The sequence below is a fragment of the Centruroides sculpturatus genome, unplaced genomic scaffold (genome assembly GCF_000671375.1).
Source record: "Centruroides sculpturatus isolate CEXI.00-Female unplaced genomic scaffold, Cexi_2.0 scaffold4, whole genome shotgun sequence".
In the NCBI taxonomy this organism is placed as follows: Eukaryota; Metazoa; Arthropoda; class Arachnida; order Scorpiones; family Buthidae; genus Centruroides; species Centruroides sculpturatus.
Window position 1 is genome coordinate 428,816 of NW_019384444.1, and position 19,745 is coordinate 448,560.

The window sequence follows — 19,745 nt, forward strand, 5'->3', positions numbered from 1 at the left end:
AATCCTATTTTGGGCTCTAAGAGGATAAATCGTACTCTAAGTCCTACAGCGGGAGATGTGACAACGGGTGGCCCAGGGGTCGATGTCCAGAAATCGGTCAAACACCTGCTACCAATAAGGTCCAGATAATCCAGGTGCACATTGTTCTGTACCATTTCAACATGTATTGTACTGTATAAAAGTATACATTAGTTTAATTTAGTTTGCATGATTTTTCTATACTTAGAAATTTAATTTTTCATATCAATATGCTAATAAAATTACAGAATTTAATGCTAAAAACTTAAAAAAAAATATTATTTTTCTAAACAGATTTTTTATCATATTAAATTATTTTAGAGTCAATTTTGCAAAATTTAACAAAAAAAAAAAAATGAATGCTGTCTTTAGGCGCAATCTACTTTCGAATGCCTTAATATCTTATGAAATTCAGTTGCAAAGAGACTAATAATAGTTTCTTGTGAGTTGTTAAACAGACAAAGACAGTAATTTCAAGGATTTGTATCCTTGCCTTTGGCTAGTTAAAAATAATAGAATTTGTCAAGTTCCTTTTTCCAACAGAATACAATTCTCAAACTAAAAGATAATCCTAAACTAGTCTACCGCATTAGCATTGTGTTTAGTGAAAATAGTAATAATGAGGCTAAGTATGTTAAATGCTAATAATCTATTGAAAACAGTTGTTTCTTCTTCTCCGAATTGCACATTTTGTTAATCATTCAATATAGAAATTTAATTCAATAATAATAATAATAATAATATTTTAAAATAATCGAAATTTTTTCATTAAAATTTATTAAAAATTATGATGCGGTAGTTTAATTTTAATTTAAAAATATTGTATGATATGAGTTAAATATATAAAAAAAATCATTAGAGTTTTCTCTTTGTTTAGCTTGAATTAGTGTTCGAAAATATGGTTTATATATCCAATTCGAGGAATTGAATGCTTATTCAGCTCTTTCCTATTAAGAACAATGACTTGTTCTATTAATTAAACATATTTTTGATTTACTAGTGTTATAAANTTTGCAAAAGCCTCAAAATTATATAGCAGTTACGCCACTGCTGTGTGGATGCTGCAAAAGTGAAGGTGTATCTGTTGTTACTAGGCTTTTGTTGCGTGTAATGTTATCAAAATAGAGATTTATACATTTTTTATTATTTTAATTGTTTAAAAACGATTTTTCAATAATAAGATAGTTAATCCCATAATCTCATTTCGGATCTTTTAATGGAGATTAATTCTTTAGCAAGATATGTCACTCGACGCTGTTAGACATTTTCTATTCAAATTAATTGATTATTAATAAGGATGAAACGATATTTAATTCTCTTACATGAAAAGTATTGTTCAATAATATGAGTAAATTTATTGAATGCGGTTTATCATGGAGGAACGAACACGACTTTGCGTTATATGAGTGGTACTGTACGTATTGAAATCTAAAAAAAAGTGACGGATTATACTGGATTAACCTTCACAAATCTTCTTAATCATGATTAGTAGAAGGTATTTAAAAATATATAAATTGATTAAGAAGTTAATTTTATATAAAGCAAAGCGCATAAAGTTTAAATACTTGTAAGCAAGAAGGAAAGTAACTGCATAAAATTGAATTGCAAATTGAAACAATATCGTTTATAATATCAGAATGTATTTGCATTAAAGGATGGTATGTAGCTCTATCCATTTACAACGAAGAAATTGCATACGCTTGACTGAAAACTCCAAGTTTTAAATTCGACTTACAGCGTAACATAAGAAAGGTATCGATCGAATATCAGCTATGAATTACGTCGCAACAACAAATAAACAAACTCTTGTATAGAGAAAGAGACTACAATAGCTTACTTAGACGTCTAAAGCATCTCATATTAATTAACGCACGACTTGCCTTCTATCTCATTACACATGTATTTCACGATAATTTTATTCTCGGACATTCTATACCTGGCAGGCTTCAAAGTGCGACCAGATGCACGCAGGGTAGTCATGAGAAAATTTATAGTGGCAGCTAAAGCGCTGGACATCCACCGACCCACGACGACCACTGCTGGGTGAAAAGTATTGCACGTGACTTCTGCAGTAAGCGCAGCACGCGCAGACAAGTCAAGGTCGCATTCGGAGAATGTGAGCAGTGCAAGGTGCGCGTTGCTTTCTTTTTCTATCTGGAATTTCGTTTTCTTATTGTATAAAATCTTAATCGAATTTCCTACTTTTACAATTTATTAATGGATTTTAAACTTTATAAAATTTCCTACACGTTCTTACCAATGGAATTTTTCCTCTAAACTTAGTTAATATTAACATAAGTTACTCCCTTATCTTCAACCGTTTTGTTTTCCGGAAACGTCTACTAACTGAAGCCAATTCTTCATTTTAAAATAAGGCACTTTCGAAGAAGAGTGTCACAGGATAATATATGAGATCATAAATACTATTCAAGTGACTCTCGAACGTTTGTCTTTTCTGTCTAGCTACTTTAGGAACGGAGCCGCAATTCTGCTTTCAGAATAGCTAAATAACTCGACAGATTAGTTTTAAAAACAAAATTTTATTAATTAATGAACGAATATATAAAATACATCAAGTCATTTAAATATATAAATTAAACCTAGTAAAAGTCAATGATTTTGTATGAACACTGAGAGCATTTTCTTCTTTTTATGGTACAATTTTTAATTTAAAATACTTTATAGACTAGATATTTTATCAAATAAAACAGTAAAAATGATATAATTTATATTCTTTTTCCTTTACATCGCGTGAAAAAGAAAAAAAAAGAAATCTGCATAGGCCTACGAGTGCCACAAGTGCTTTTAATGTAATTTGCATAAGGTGTCAATAAATGCGGTACTTAAAATATAATATTAAAGGCAGAAATTTTTTATAATTATATGTCACTATCCTTAAAGAAAGAATATAAAAAAAGAAAGAAAAAAGTTTTAGTATTTATAGAGCAAGCACATGGTCAAAAATTTGGCTCCACGCCAGAGAAGGTGCTTAAATTATAGAATGGTCAGCAGCAAATCTTCCATGCTACAACCGTTTAACAGATCAAGAACTAATGAGATTTCATCAATGGACGTAAAATTTCATCAATGAAGAAAAAGTCATCAATGAAACCCATCAATGAGTACATCAAAAATCGATTTAGTTGGGAAGCAAGGGATGAAGAAGGGAGGGAAAAATCGAGCAAAGAAGAGTCGTTTAAAGAGAGGGAAAAAATAAAGGGGGGGTCACAATTGCAATCCGGTGGACGAAGAGAAGAATACTGTGTTAATTAGCAGCCATTAAACCACCGACTGAGAGATGTCCGACTCGGTAATAACAGGGCAGAAGTCAAAAAAGGTTAAAGCGTCGAGCAAAAAACAGAAGAGGAGTTAGACAAAGAATAACTTGATAGCAATTTCCATAACAATGGCTTAAAAAAGAAATAATAAAAAAAAAGAGCAGGAAGACAGGAAAGCAGTAAGAAGAGGGGGGTTGGAAAAAAAGTAAAATGACGGCATATAGATAAGAGGAAGCGCGCGTGCTGCACGAGCCTCACGGGAAATGACGTCAAGAGTTAAGAAACAATGGGCCACGCTAATGAAGAGCTGCCTACATTGCCGGCAGCAGAAAATATAACCGAAGCTCAACCCTTTCTGTTTTGGTCGAGACTTGGTTTTACGAGTTTTATGTCGTAAAAGTGAAAGTGCCGTTGGCAGCCTTACCAAACTCCTTCCCATTCCTGGTTGTAATTGTTTATTTTATCCGTTCTGTAGAGATAGGAGCCATAGCCCCAAGCTCGAAAGGAATTTGGGATTGATGGCAAACTACAAGCATCAAAGTATAGTAGTCTGTCTGTATGTATGTTTGTATTAATAAAAGAATACAGATCGACAATTCCTTCCCTCCCTGTCTTTTTCACCATTCAAAAAGCAAAGCGCGGGGTTTATGAAAAATGGATAAGTTTTTAAATCAATGCTAGTTTTATAATCTCGTATTTTTCCTTGAATAGAATATAAAATTAACAATTCCAAACATCCCCACCATTTAAATTTTTATCTAAATTATTCATTTGTATTATTTTAATTTTTATATTACTTGCTATTTCATTTTATCTTTGTGTTTTTGTCGGCGAGTTTTCTAACGAATTTTTCCTAAAAATCGGTATTTTTCTTTGTAAAAATCTCTTGCGTATGTTTATAAATTAACTACAAAAGTGAGATCAGTATTCGCTTTTGTGTCATTAACCGGTTATCAGCTTATAAAACACGACTGGTCGCTTGAGAGTTGCGCTTGATTGACAGCTATGTGTAGTTACGCAATGTCTTGTCTTTGCATACAGTTGAACAGCTACATCTGCTCTAACTCTACATAATGATAGAAGAGAAATGCTCTAGGTTATAACCACCACAATAATCAATAAATTTATATATGAATATTCGATTTCACTCTGTTCTAATGCAGTTTTTACATAGGCCTACCTTACAGGGCTAGATTTTTAAGTTATTTAACTAATTAATTTATATCATTTTTGTGCGTACAAAGTAAATTTTTTAAATTATTTTTGTTAAATTTCAAATGATATTTTAATAAATTAACCGGTTTTCTCGATTTGTAAGCGTACAATTCAGCAACAATGATAAATCGAACCTTATATTTTGAGCCTTAATTATCAGTCAACCCCCCTATAACACTGTTGATTTTTCCATTTTATATGAATTCCATGTTATACGAGTCACTTAGATTTTATAAATACGTGAGCCGTTCACAGCCTGGCACACGTATTTGTAAAATTTAAGTGACTCATACAACATGGAATTCATATAAAACGGAAAAATCAACAGTGTTATAGGGGGATCGACTGTATTTCTTTTATTCGTCAGTCTAAAGCTTCAGGCTCGTCAATCGTAAGCAATTTTAACTTTATATAAAGCCTTAAGCCTTTAAAATAAATTATACATCACACGTCTTAAGCCTTATAAAGGTTCAAAATTTGGATCCTTTATTCAATTAAGTACTTAAATCGGTTCTATTTTTTTATATATTAAACTTATTTTATAGTATATTAAGCTTATTTTTAATATATTAAGCCTGGAATCTATCAAAACTGTACACTATATTTGGATCTAAAAATTCTACTTTTTATTCTAGTTGTTTTTTCAGAAACAGGTACTGTACGAAGGCTATTATTAAATTGTAGCCTTAAATTAAAGGAAGTAACTGGATATAGCAAGAAGGAAACATACTTTTTTTCTATAATTTATTAATATTAAATCGCTTTAAAAGAATACTACGGTATTAAGGAGGTTGAAAGAGGCACAAACTTCGCGTAGTACTCAATTTGAATCCTTTATTCTGAGCTTGAAACGAAATAAAACGGTAAAGAAATACATGTAAATCGTAATTAATACAACAAAAAATCGATGAGAAACATTAAAAACGGTGTTTAAACATCAGCAAACAAGCATTTGGTATCAATTAAGATGAAGCCATAGAAGAGAATTATAAGAAAATCTCTCGATTGTATAAATATTAAGAGGAAGTTAGTGACAATAAAACGACCGTAAAGATACTTGTCTGATGCTTTAGATTCCGACAGTCATTTTGAACGTTGTAATCTGCCTTATATTTTGATGATATCTTATATCAGCAGTATTCCTTTATGTCATTTTAATAGTCTCCACGTTAATATCCGCAAGGATAGACTTTTCCTAATATTCTAATTCGTTGAATAATTCGATTTGGTCTCGTTAAATCTACATAAATACCTGTTAAAGAGTTATTAAAACCCTTAACTAAATTCGTTTTACTCGTACAGATTTTATGTCTGGCGATTGGGGAAGATTTCGGATTCTTTTTTTTTTTTAAAGCGTTACGGACAGACAAGGCCGAAGTGGTGGTGGTGTTGTTGTTGTTGTTTCATTCGGGTTTATGCCTGTAAAATGTATTCGAAATTCATTTTTTCGTATGGATTATGCTCGTATCTAACGTCTAAACACTATAAAGGTTCAGGCTTTCTTTACGGCGTTACGGACAGACAAGGCTAAACTTTGTCGTGCGAGTTGTTCGGAAAATGTCGAAATTCGTGTGTTACGCACGCATTTAAGCGTTTAAGATGTATGGAAGAGGGAGAAGTTTCGGTTTTCTTCATAGCGTTACGGACAGACGGAACAAACCTGTGGTACTGTAACCTTATTATATTTACAGTACGGACTGTTACGAGTTACTAAAACGATCCGAAATTTGCATTTTTTTCGTACATATTAAAGAGGAATTTAAATGCTTAAGACAGATTAAATGGAGGGGAGAAGTTTACAGACGGATCAGTCCAAGTCTGTAAAGTTTTATAAAGCATACGGTTGATTAAAACTATATAAAATTAACATTTTCTTATATATGATACGAATTTAAACATTTACGAGAGATTGAAGAGGGGGTAAGAAGTTTCAGTTTTCTTTATAGCGTTACGGACAGATAAGGCCAAGCCGATGGTGTTTTATTAGACGTATTGATTGCTGCGGCGTTTCAGTATAATACGGTTGAATCGACAGGGTGGTTTCGTGATGGCCCGAAGGTATTTCAACAGGAGGAACACAAAAGGGTGAGGGAATGCAGCTACCGGACAAGGTATAGCTGGGGGCGACATCTGCAGGCGCGTCCCAAAGACCTCAACCATCAATTCCATCCATGAACCACTCTCCGATCATACAAGCCATCATTTATAGTCAAGAAAAAAAAATCATCTAAAGATTTTTCTATACACATTTTTATCACGGGAAGGGGGAAGAGAAGTTACGAGCGACGTATTGACCAAATACACAACTAGCAAACGAGAGCGCGCCATTAGATTTTTGTAAACGATTCCAGCTGCTGCTGATTAATTATAGAAATTCTGACCGAACGCTTATAAAATACTTTATGTCACCTTCCTTTCGTTTAAATCGATTCGAGCTCCAAGATGGGATGTATCAGATTTGGTGGAATCGCGTTAACAAGCGAGAGTGGAGAGGAGCGATGCTTGCTTCTGATAAGCTTTTTTCTATCCCCCTCCATCCCCCTTCTTCTTCTTCTTCTTCTTCTTCTGCTGCTGCTGCTTCTTCTTCTAAAAATCCATTTTCTTTATAGATAAAAATGAACATATTAAATCCAAATCAAGAAAAAAAAATATTCGTGAAAAAATTTATTTATATTAATATTAAATGTATAGTTGATGAAGAAATTTAAGCAATTCTTAAGCTTTCTAATCGTTCGTTTGTTTGTCTGTTCGCTGATATAAAAATTTTGAAATATAATTTGTAATTTTTGTTTTCTTTTGAGATTTTTGTATTTTATTTTGGTCTAAGCTCTAAATTTTGTGTTGATTTTCTTTAGATTTCTAAGTTTTCGCCCTGATTAAACTTTATTTATAATGTTTTTAAACATTATTTAATCTTCGCCTCTTAAAAATTACGTAAAATATCTATTGTTCGTATGTATGTCTGTTCACTGATGATATAAAAATGTCAAAGGATATTTATTTTTTTGATATTTTTTCTGCCTATTTTAGTCTAAATTCTAATTTTTTAATGATTTCTTTCTTTAAAATTTGGCCAAATTATCGCTCTGTTTGTAGTTTATTTATCATTTATAATATTTTAAGCGTTATTTAATGTTAGTTTATTCAAAATTATATATTTCTCTTTAATTAAATTATATTTCTAGTAAAGTTTTCTGGGAGAATTTTCAAAAATCATCTTTAAGAGAACGTTTTCGTGTGCTTCTAGAACGTTGTTTCTAGAGCTTATTACTGTTGAAACGTGTTTAGAATATTGAAACAATAAAAACAAATAACAAAATACATGTTAAATATATTATACATAAGGCTTTAACGCATACATTCCTGTTAAAAACTTTTAAAAAAATTCATCTAAAAATACATAATTTTACAATAAAAGTTAGGCATAAATTCACGAATTTAAACAATGTTTGGAGTTTATTGCCCTTAAACAAAAATGTTCTACTATTTATTTATTTATTGTTTTGTTTTCTTTCAAATTATTCTTGTAATTATTGCTTTGAAAATTAATTTAAATAGCCTATTATAGTTAAATAAAAAGCGTTTTGTTTAAGGTAATCTTTGTACGCTTCTATCTACATAATCAAGTTTGATGGGTGCTCTAGAGGCAGGCCACAATAAGGTAGGGGACCTTTGCAATCTTAGTTGTTTAAACCCTCTTTGGAATTGGCAGTAATGACTTATTTAAGACAAAAGTTTGTTTGTAGAATTGACAATGTCTTTAACCGAGCAAGCAGGCGCCCAGTAAGAATGCAGTTCGATCAATCACAATCAAATTCTTTGTTTTAGACAGAACTAGTTGTTAGTTAGAGTGATGTTTAAGGCATTCTCGTGTGTTTGTGTGTATGCGTGTGTGTGTGTGTTCAAACATCGTACGAAGCAACTCTCCTCCTCCTCCTCCTCCTCCTTATTCAAACCAATAGTTTCTATTGATATAAGTCTCATTGTATTCATTATGACGATTCATCGGGTCGGAAAAAGTGAAATTGTTTCATCAATATAGTTTGTTAGTTTGTGGCTAAACACGTTAATGGCATTCGTTATTAAGGTAGATAATTAACGAACAGTTCATAAATCAACTCTTATGCGCTACTTTTTGGGTATTGTTGCTACAAATTTACGTTCTACATATAGGAAACTCCTACATATTTTTGGAATATGGAACCTTAAAAGTGGAAAATAATGATAGAAATATCATAATTAGTTAGTTTTAACTGAAGTAAATACAATAAAGACTCGTTCGTTACATACAATTTTCATATTCGAGCTTAATTAGTGGGCCTTTTAATGGGTTTCTTGTGCCATAGATAATTGGTGATAGAGACTCAAAGAAACTGGGATATTTCACGAAATTATTGATGGATTTCCATGAAATTTGAAACAATATTAACTATTTATGTATAATTTATAAAATGGTTCTTTTAACGTTTTGTAATAATTAAATTTTCATTAATTTAATTGTTACTAATTAGGCCTACTAATAGAAGTTTCGATTTGAAATTATATCGATATTAAGAATTATAATACAGATACTAATATTTTATTTTAAAAATAATAATTAAAACACTTTAAAAATATTCGTTTTATATTTAAGAAATTTAAATCTAATTCAAAAGTTAAGTTAGAAAAGGATGCTCAATATGAAATGTATGATAGATACACTTCCAAGGATTTAGGATTTACACAAGAATTTATCTAAGTTTCATTTGTCTAAATAATACTTTATAAAAGAATTATAAGTAACTTTTAACACGGAAAAAAAGATTTTAGATGCACTTTTTAACTTCAAAATCTTTTAATTTTATAGTACAAGCTTGAATATTTGTTAATTAAATGTAGGATTTTTCTGTATATATTCGTATAAAAAACACATTTCATCTTAAAATTTACGCTTCTAAAAGCATAAAACATTAATTAAATTTCAAAAAATTATGCAAATTTTTAGTATAAAATTGAATAGAAAGGATGCAAAAATCTGTAGTGTAACGCTTCAAATTTTTTTAGTGCTAGAACTTTACAGATGAATAGAAATCTCCATTAAAAAAAAAAACACTTACAAATATAGTTAGGCCTATGTATTTTTGTAAAAATACTACATTGTTAACACAGTTTAACGATAATCATAAGATCGAATCAATCGAAAGTTTAGGATTAATAATATTTAATAATAGTACTAGCCCCTATGTACGTGTATTGCGTGACCTTTGATAACACGTGGCTTCACTTGATGCAGCGAGACAACAAAATGCAGTCCAGACTGTAGACGGCCTGCAAGACAAAAGAGTGAAACGCTTTAACGGTTGCCTACCACCGATGGAGCAAGAAGAACAAGCTGCACTCCATCACACGAACCGAAATTTAGCCACTGGTTAAGGGGAAAAAAGGCAAGTCAGGCCAAAGGGGACAGGTGACCTAGATTTCGACAGGAAGGGTACAAAGTTCTCGGGGCTAACCTTTCACCCCCTTGTCGGTGTTCTTAAGTTGTTTCGGGATACAAACTCCAGCTGGGAGATGTATACTAACAGATTGCATCCACTTGTGTATAGTAAAATGTTGTAAATTGGCTATCTTTTCTTCTAGATTTTAAAGAATTAAATATAGAAAAACTCGATTTTTTCTTTGTAAATTAATATATTTGACATTCTTAGATTAATTTTTCAATAGTTTTATCATCTCTATTATAACTAATCATCGAGTCGGAAAGAGCGAAATATTTCTTTCTATAGATACAGTTAGCTTATGATCTTCAATCCTTCTCGATATAATCAATTAACATGTCAAAGAATATTCGTAAGAAAAATAGTAAATTTAGACACATATTATAATAAATAAATCAAAAATATTCAACAAATTTCTATATAATGAATAGAAAGAATAGCCTATAGAATCAACACAGTTATAATGTATAAGTAGCTGAAAAAACTAGAAAAAAAAAATCTGAATAAATAAGTAATTTACGAATATATATATATAAAAAAAAATTATATAAATTTATAAAATTTTCTATAATTTTAATAAAGTTTTATGTGTTTTTAGACGCGTGAAACAAGTTAGAAATCGAGTTAAAAGGGGGGATGCGTTTGTTTTCACTCAATCGTTCATAAGTCAGGCAAAAGGACAAAGACCTATTCCACGCAATTACAGTCACTCTACCGAGAATTAATAACATCGACGCCTTTCTTTCTTCTTATATATATATATATATATATATTTCTTTTTTTTTCATTTGTTTCTTCATCATCTCACTTCGCCATTGTTTCGTGGTCCTCGTCGAGAAGTCTCTCGTGGCGAACAGATACGTTATAGAGAGAGAGAGAGAAGAAAAATAAAAAATAAAATATATAAAAAAAATTATTCGGCGGAAACTTAATTTTTTCACCTCATCTCCTTCTACTTTCTAATGGAGTAATCAATGAGGCAGTAAACAACGATTCGCCTCCTCCTTCTCCTCCTTTTCCAACCTCTTCCAATCCGCGCTTTGATGGAAAGGCGTGCTTCTACTCGATCTCAAACAACTCCAAATTTGTTTCATCAATTTTTACATATTGCGCCATCTAGTATTGATTCGATGCACTCTATGAAACGTGTTTCAGACTCCCGTTTCTATTTTTTTTATATATATTTATAGAGAAATCTAGTTTGGGGAAGTGATAATTTAATTAGAAAGTATGACGTTTCGTTGAGGTGATGCTCGCTTCTAACTCGGTTTTAGTCTATGAATTTTAAGCGTATATGTGTCATTATCTTTAAATTTTAATCTAAACCTTCTTAAAATAAGAAATATATATAAAAATTTTATAATTTTCAATAGAAAATTTAAAAATTTGTATGATTTTTATACGTTTTTTTTTTACTAAAGCGCTTACTTACTAACATATATTAATATATTCACCTTCGTGCTGACATGTTCGCAGCAAAACATACACATTAATTAATATAAAACAAGATTATAGATCATAAATAATTTGTTAAATGGAAATTTATCTGATTAAATTTATAAAAAATAGCAAAAAATTGGGGTGAAAATGAAGAATAGTTATGCAAAATGATAACTGGTTCGCTAGAAGAAAGTAACCTTACTCGATGTAAGCCTATAAATTAAACTTGAATTTATAAATTATATATTTATTTTATTAAAATTCCGAACTTCTAAATCATATTTTTAAGCTTATAAGTTGCATTTATACTTAAGAATTAGAACATAGGATTCGAATTACTATGTTCTTACTTGTTGCAACATACTGTAGGAAGTTCTCTTGCCATTAATTTCCAACAAACTAACTAAATTGAAGGTTTTTAAATAAAATTGGATTAAGCTTATTGCTTAGGATGTGATTTAAATTAATTTTTCTTTTCTTTTTTTTTAAATCAATTCCTTCCAGTTACAAAATATTTGTTCCGGATAACGCAATTAATTCGATTGTTTCGAGTCGTGTCTAACCTTATAAAATGGCGAGTTTTAATTTAATTTCTTTAAAAATAAATAAATTTATCGAAAAATAAAATTTCCAACTATCTATTTGATTTTATTAATTAATAAATATATATTTTGAGATGAAAGTTTTAAGAGTATGAATGAAATTATGGCACATATTATATTAGGAGAAATCTGTTTCTTACTCAAATTTTAAAAGATAAAATAAGAAAATTATCTAGAATTTCTTATAAATAATAAGCTCTAGAATATTATAGAAATATTCTAGAACTTATTTTAACAATAATTACTGTAATAATTTAAGAATCTTCTCTTAAAATTAGGCTCTAAAAATGCATTAAACATAAGTCTTTAAACGGTGTATTTTAAAGCCAAATTTACAGCAAAAAAACACTTAAATTTTTCTTAAATAAACTCTATAATATTGAAAATAAATAAATAAATAAATTTTAACAATAATTAGTAATATAATTTTAAAATTCGCTTCCAAAATTAGGTACTAAACTGTTTTAAAATATGATTATTTAAGCAACAGTTTCTGGAAGATAAACTGCTCCAGAATACTTTGAAAATAATTTATATTTATATTTTCTAAATTAATGAATGTATTAAGACTGTTACAAATAATTTAAAGCTTGAGCTCTTAAGAAAGAAAGGCGAAAAAAAAAGAGGAAAATAATAATTTACTATGATAATTATAGCAGTGTGTCAATGATTGTTGTTTAAGAAAACGCAAATTATTTTCCTTTACGCTTCCCTCTTACAATCTGCAAAGTTAAAGTTAATTTTACAACTTCGTAATGAAAAACTGGTCGTTTGTATAAAGTGCGGATCAACTTCCATTAAGGCACAAAGTGTATTTAAGTGTAGAAACGTTCCTTAAAATTACCCCCTTTTTTTATTGGCTGTAAACAATAAAAATTCTTCTTCCTCTTCTCTCTCTCTCTTTTTTTTTTTTTTTTTTTTTTTTTTTTTTTTTTTTTTTTTTTTTTTTTTTTTTTTTTTNGGGGATCCAACATATTGTGTCATTCATCTAGCAACCCTTAAGCTGGTGTGACGCGTTTGACAACTGCGGAAACTTGGTGTCAACCGTTATTATCGAGAGAACACTTGCAGTGAGAAGAGGCGCTCAACCTAGATTGACATCTATGGTTAGAACTAACAAACCACCTGACAATGAACATCCAATCAACTTCAATAAAACAAGACTAACAAGTGACAAACATATGCCATGACACATTTACGACAATTCATGTCGTGAGGTTTTTTAACCTCTCTAACTTCAATTTGCGATTTTCTAAATATGACAAACGAAATCCTTCTCTTTCTTAGTTACTCTCTCTCTCTCTCTCTCTCTCTCTCTCTCTCTCTCTCTCCCCCCCTCTTTTTTATTTATTTATTTTTAAATAAAAAGTCAGAACTTTTAACCTAGATTTAAGAGGATTTTTTTCTTTTCTTTTTCTTGAATGAAAGGTCCAAAATTCACTGAATTATTCTTAGATTTGATCGCTTCTGAACACGTCGTGTTGACATTATCTTATCGAACGTAAAGTGAGAAGTATCGGATGCGATGCGCTATACTAAATACACACTCGAGTTGAATTTTAAAAGGTTTTTCTTCCTTTTTTTTTAATCTTTAAAAATTATCTATTGATATAATAATGATATATAAATTTTTTTTAAACAGTTATCTTTAACGGTAAATCATATTTATGAGAATATAGAGGGAATGAAATGTTTGAAGAGAGACGACATAGGTCATAGTCGTTGCACAACGTTATTAGACTCTTCATCGTTTTCACTTTAATGGTTCAACTACATTATATGCCATGGCATGTTGCCAGATATTCTACGACTAAGTGCAATCAGGTGAGCTTGGCTATCGAGGTGAATCCCTGGAGAGAGATGTTAAGTCACTGCACAGAAATTATAGGGCTACAGATATAATTCCGATCCGTTTTGAAGGGAAGCGTAATAGATTGAGCCAAAGTCCATCACTTTTGGATAATCCTCAGCGACTATTGGGATGATCTTTACTGCGGAACCGATAGAAATCTCCTGTTTGACATATTCGTTTCTACGTCGTTTAGGCCTGATTTTATAATAAATTTTGGTCGAAATAAAAGGAAAAATTTGAGACTGTACGTAAAAATTCATGTTATAATCTATTAAAATAGTCGAAATTTGTTAATTTTGTGATGTAAATTGTGTTACACTCCATGATTTCTTTAGAGTTAGAAGCTACCGTGTCTTGTGATGGAATTTTTAGAAATTTTAGGCTAAGACTCATTTAAAATTAAATATTTTAACGCTTTAAAGTGTTTAAACGATAATAAAATATAAAATTAGTTAATTTTTCCAATGACAACATCAGTCTTTTTGACAAATATCATAAGAGGAAACTATACTTTACACCTCTCCTCACAAACTTAACCCTGTAAATATTACAAATTTAACAAAAACTTTTGAAGATAAAACTATGTTTAACACCCGAAGTTCTTATTTATTTATTTATTTGTAATTGTAAAATTTCTGCAGCACCGAGTTACAGAAAGATCAGAAAACTCAAATACTTTAAACTGGGAGATTGTAAAATAAGCAAGGGGTCAAATCGAATTCTCGAATATAAGTAAGATTATGATTGATGAGAATTCAACACCATTGCTTAACAACTTTTTGATCAGCCAAAACGGTCAAAGATGCTTAAGAAGGGTGGAGCCATTGGGTCTCTAAATACTGATGTGTCTGCACGAATATTGCTAGAACGAGTGAGTGAGTGAGTGAGTGAAGGAGAGAGAGAGAGAGAGAGCCTAAGCGATGATGGGAGGGAAAAATAAGAACTCCTAGTTACTCAATCAATAATGATGTCTGTGCTCTTAATTCGCAATCGATCTAGATTATGACTCTCCGCACTTATATCGAAATGTATTACAATAGCGATCTCCTGCCTGGATCAACACTAGCAACGAGTAGCCTAACCCCATTTAATGTTATTCTCCGAGTTAAAAACCTCTCCCGCATGTTTATCTCCTACTAAATTTTTGTAGATAAATTATTAAATTTATATTCATTCGGTTGGTTTAAGCGGTAAAAAAAAGAGGAAAATAATAATTTACTATGATAATTATAGCAGTGTGTCAATGATTGTTGTTTAAGAAAACGCAAATTATTTTCCTTTACGCTTCCCTCTTACAATCTGCAAAGTTAAAGTTAATTTTACAACTTCGTAATGAAAAACTGGTCGTTTGTATAAAGTGCGGATCAACTTCCATTAAGGCACAAAGTGTATTTAAGTGTAGAAACGTTCCTTAAAATTACCCCCTTTTTTTATTGGCTGTAAACAATAAAAATTCTTCTTCCTCTTCTCTCTCTCTCTTTTTTTTTTTTTTATCTATTTATATCATTTAAGTAAAGAAAAGTATATATATATAATATAAAAAAAGGGGGAAGAGAAAAGATTAATTTTAAATCTCCTAGACATACCTTTCAATCAGTGACGTGTCGCTAAAGAGACTTCATACGTAAAACGCAAATCAAGGGGATCCAACATATTGTGTCATTCATCTAGCAACCCTTAAGCTGGTGTGACGCGTTTGACAACTGCGGAAACTTGGTGTCAACCGTTATTATCGAGAGAACACTTGCAGTGAGAAGAGGCGCTCAACCTAGATTGACATCTATGGTTAGAACTAACAAACCACCTGACAATGAACATCCAATCAACTTCAATAAAACAAGACTAACAAGTGACAAACATATGCCATGACACATTTACGACAATTCATGTCGTGAGGTTTTTTAACCTCTCTAACTTCAATTTGCGATTTTCTAAATATGACAAACGAAATCCTTCTCTTTCTTAGTTACTCTCTTTCTCTCTCTCTCTCTCTCTCTCTCTCTCTCTCTCTCTCNATTAGATTTTTAAGCTGAAATTTTGGTAAAGAACAAATGAAATTAAAATGAAGGTTTAATTAGCAGAATATTAAGAGAAACGTAGCATTTTGTAACTCAATATAGCAATTATAATTAAATAATGTTATTTAATAGCCTTATAACAGTAGAGTTAACGTGTTAACATAAGAATATTATACAGAATATCATAAGAGAATTTGCATAAATATAACATTTTTAAAAGGAGCATATATATAGAGAGAGAGAATGGAGTGATAGAAAAGTTAACAAAATAAAAGATTTAGCATATAACCTGACCAATTTTCGTAATCGAACTTGATAGATATTTATCATATAATCTTGTTTCCTAGATGACGGAATATATCAAGTTAAAATCAATCTGTCGAAGCGAATGCTCTCCTTCAGTCAAATATTAGATAGCATCTGCGATTAGATGAATATCTAGTTTGTGATCTATCGAAAAAATATCGAAAAAATGGTGAAAAAATATTTAAAAAATAAACGTTTTATAGATATTAAAAAGAAAGAAAGAAGAAAGAAAAAAAAAACAATTTAAATGATATCATTAGGAATCGATTAATTAACGGAAACCTATTGTTGTAATATGATTAATTTTTGCGATCTCTCTACCATAACGGCCGAAATCGTTACGTTTTGCAAAATTTATACATATTTAATCAAATATTAAGATATTTTTTAGAGTAAAAAATCTGAATTTATTAGAAAAAAAGATTATTTGAAGATGGGTGTAGCCATATGTTTAGATATTCACGTTTTTCTGGGAAAGGGTAGTCAAGCAGGTTGTCTTATGAATTTCGAAGGACGTTGGTTTTGTATGTGGTATGTTCACACGTTTCTATAGCTCTTACGCTATCTTGAAATATTAATCGTGAGATGGTCGTATAGATTTCTAGACTTATTCGAATTATTTTAAGTAAAAAGTATTTAAAAAAAAAACTTTTCTGATTTACATTACATAATTCGACACGCGTTAACTTTTCCGGGCAGCAACAGATTGTTGTGATAAAAAGTGGCAAAAAAAACGTAAAAAATATATTACAAACCTCGTAAAAATTATATGTTTTTTAAATTGTTGACTATAAAAAAGCCGTAAAGACGCTTGGCATGTTTAAAAGTTTAAATAATCTACGCGAGACGGGTCATTATAAATACGTAGGACGACCTTCTACTGTCAATATTACGTTGATATGTTTTATAGATGTTATAGTTGTCAATGGTAATGTTAAGTAATAACAACAATGATATGCTAGTACGATTTTTCAGTCGGTTGGACACGTAAGGGAATATTTTTCTGTAATATAAATACTTTATCGACAATTAATTTTTGTTTTTATCATTTATTTTCGATGGTCTTTATTAAAATCGAAAAATCTTTCATACATTTTATAACCTGTAAATTTATATATAACATGCCAACTTTTTTACGTCATTTATTCTATAAGAAATGATAAAAAATGGTAACATATGGCCTTATATTATGGAAACACGTATAAAATCCATATCTTCTCCATGAAATATTGAATAAATGAATTAGGATATCGGCTGTAGGTGCTTAAATTTTCACGTTGTGTATCTTAAGTCGACTTTGTTTACGTCCCGTTCGGACTCGGAACTGAAAAAATTCGAACCCATTTTAACATTATCGGGAAGTACACTCACTTTCAAAAGTATTCAACTTATATACGTTCATTTGTTTCGTGTACGCTTAGATAAACAGTCGTCCCTCCTTCACCTGTCATAACAAAGGATTTTGTGCAACTAAAGAAACCAACATTTATTATCCCTTATGGCTTTCTGTCACCAGAGAACGCTCCGTCGTAGATCAATGTAACAATTTTCCCGCCAGACTTTGCCACTTATCAAGTCTTTAACTTTCACACCAGAAGGCACGCATCGAAGCTACTACGACTTTACCAAGGCCTACGAAATTGTACCCTAATCCTATTCACCTATACATCATACGTCGAGGCATTTTTAAACTGGCGCAACTATTATAAACGATAGTGGAACCACTTTTACGAGTTTATACGAAAATTCGGTTCAATTTTAAAGCTTAAATTTCCATCTAGAAGTTTTTTTTATGTATAGGCGTGTATATATTTGCATCATCTCTCGGCCCCGTATGGCAGCGGTACACACCAGGAATGTTTGGTATGTGGCAGAATGCTGAGTTTGCCCGATAAAGTGGCTGAGTCCCGAGCTGGAAAATAGAAAAACATTCTGGCAAGGGAATGTTATAGGTTCCTTCTAAAAATATCTGTTATAATTTAAAGTTTAATTGTATAGAGGAGGAGGAAGAGGAGGAAGAGGAGGAGGAGGAGGAGGAGGAGGAAGAAGAAGAGAAGATCCCTTGCTTTAGTAAGAGCCAAATGTCGAGTCATGTTATGTCGTTCAATGTTTTAATCAATTAAGCCAAATGGGTATTGGCAATTTTACAGTCAGACGTCACGCTCTCAAATTGAAGAAGTTAATCGAGATGTAAAGATACGTGCTCGAAATGTGGTATTTCGGTCACTAAGACGTTTTAAAAACAAAAAGACAATTGAATTTCAAAAAAGTCGAAAGTCTGAAGGTTTTTGGATTATGTATCGAATACTAAATTCACAACAAACATTTCTCACGTATTCGATTTGCATCATTAATTGCTTCAAGAACGTTTGAAACAATGGAACAATCCTTTCTCATTTATTCATCGAACGTCGCCGAAATATATGCGAATCTTCAAAACATATAATTTCGAGGAAGTAAAAAAACATGAGGAATTTTTATATTTAAAAATATAATGAAAATAAACGATCCTCTTCTGAAGAAATTGCTCAATTAAACAGTTTTCATCGCCCCCGAAATATTAATGTTTAAAAAAAAGAGAAGTAACGCGCGAGGTGTGCCGTGTTTTGGTAACGGTAACGTCACGAAAGTGGCTCACGAGGATTGTGTCACGCGAAGTAACGAAAGGCACCTACTTGAAAAAGTCGTTCCTGCAGTAGAGTTTTCCGTCTCTAGAGAAGCATTTCTCGGTCAGGTTACATTTGCACTCGCAACATTGGACACACTTGGCGTGCCACGAACGGTCCAGAACGTGCAACAGGAAACGGTCCAGAATGGGACGGTCGCAGCCCGCACATTGCACCATCTTCATAATGTCCGGAGAGCTGAGTCTAGTGCCAAGTAGACGAGAGGTTGCCGGACCACCTCCGACCGGTCCCCTTTGGTACACCGCTGTGCCCTCCGTTCTGTAGTAGATATGGTTGTCTGCCGTTCTCGTTTGGCCGAGCTAAGTGGCTCTAAGAACACATTTGGGCCTAGTCCCGCCGGCTGACATGTTGCGAGAGGCCAGGTGAACGTTCTCTCTAACAGTCTTGCAACGCATGCACACGATAACGGTGAGTGCTGTTTTCTGCCGCTACACGACCGGCTGAGGGAGAGCGGGTAGCCGCGATCCCACAGCTTGTCACACTATCCCCTGTTTTGTTGGACGTTGGGACGGTGGGGAGGAGCTTGGCACACGTCGATCAAACGTCGTTATGGCAACAGGGAGGCGGGATTTGTTGCCAACTCTTTACTGCCCGATCTCGGAAAGGTCTGCTTACATCGCTTCTGCGTCTTAGGGCTGTTGGAACGTGACGTCAGCGCGCGAGGCGGGGAATTCTCACGTGATCCCTACGTCACTTCATGATCGGCTTTTAGCCTATTTAAGTTTGTTTTAATTTCGTGCGCCGCTCGAATTATCTAAAAAGGTAAATTTTGCAAGCGATTTGCCATTTCGACGCTCTACGATTCCCGTAATGAAAAATAAATTTTAGAAATTAATTCGGAAAAAAATATAT

The 19,745-nt window shown here is 31.8% G+C and overlaps 1 protein-coding gene across 1 annotated transcript in view; it reads right to left on the reverse strand.

Moving 5' to 3' along the window:
• Positions 1–19,469, reverse strand: part of LOC111620250 (LIM/homeobox protein Lhx5-like) — a 69,639-nt gene extending 50,170 nt beyond the window's left edge. The window contains exon 1 of the mRNA XM_023362146.1: positions 18,882–19,469. Within this exon, the coding sequence (XP_023217914.1) occupies positions 18,882–19,057 (176 nt within the window). The 5' untranslated portion in view covers positions 19,058–19,469. The remainder of the gene's footprint in view (positions 1–18,881) is intronic.
• Between the last annotated feature and the right edge of the window lie 276 nt (positions 19,470–19,745).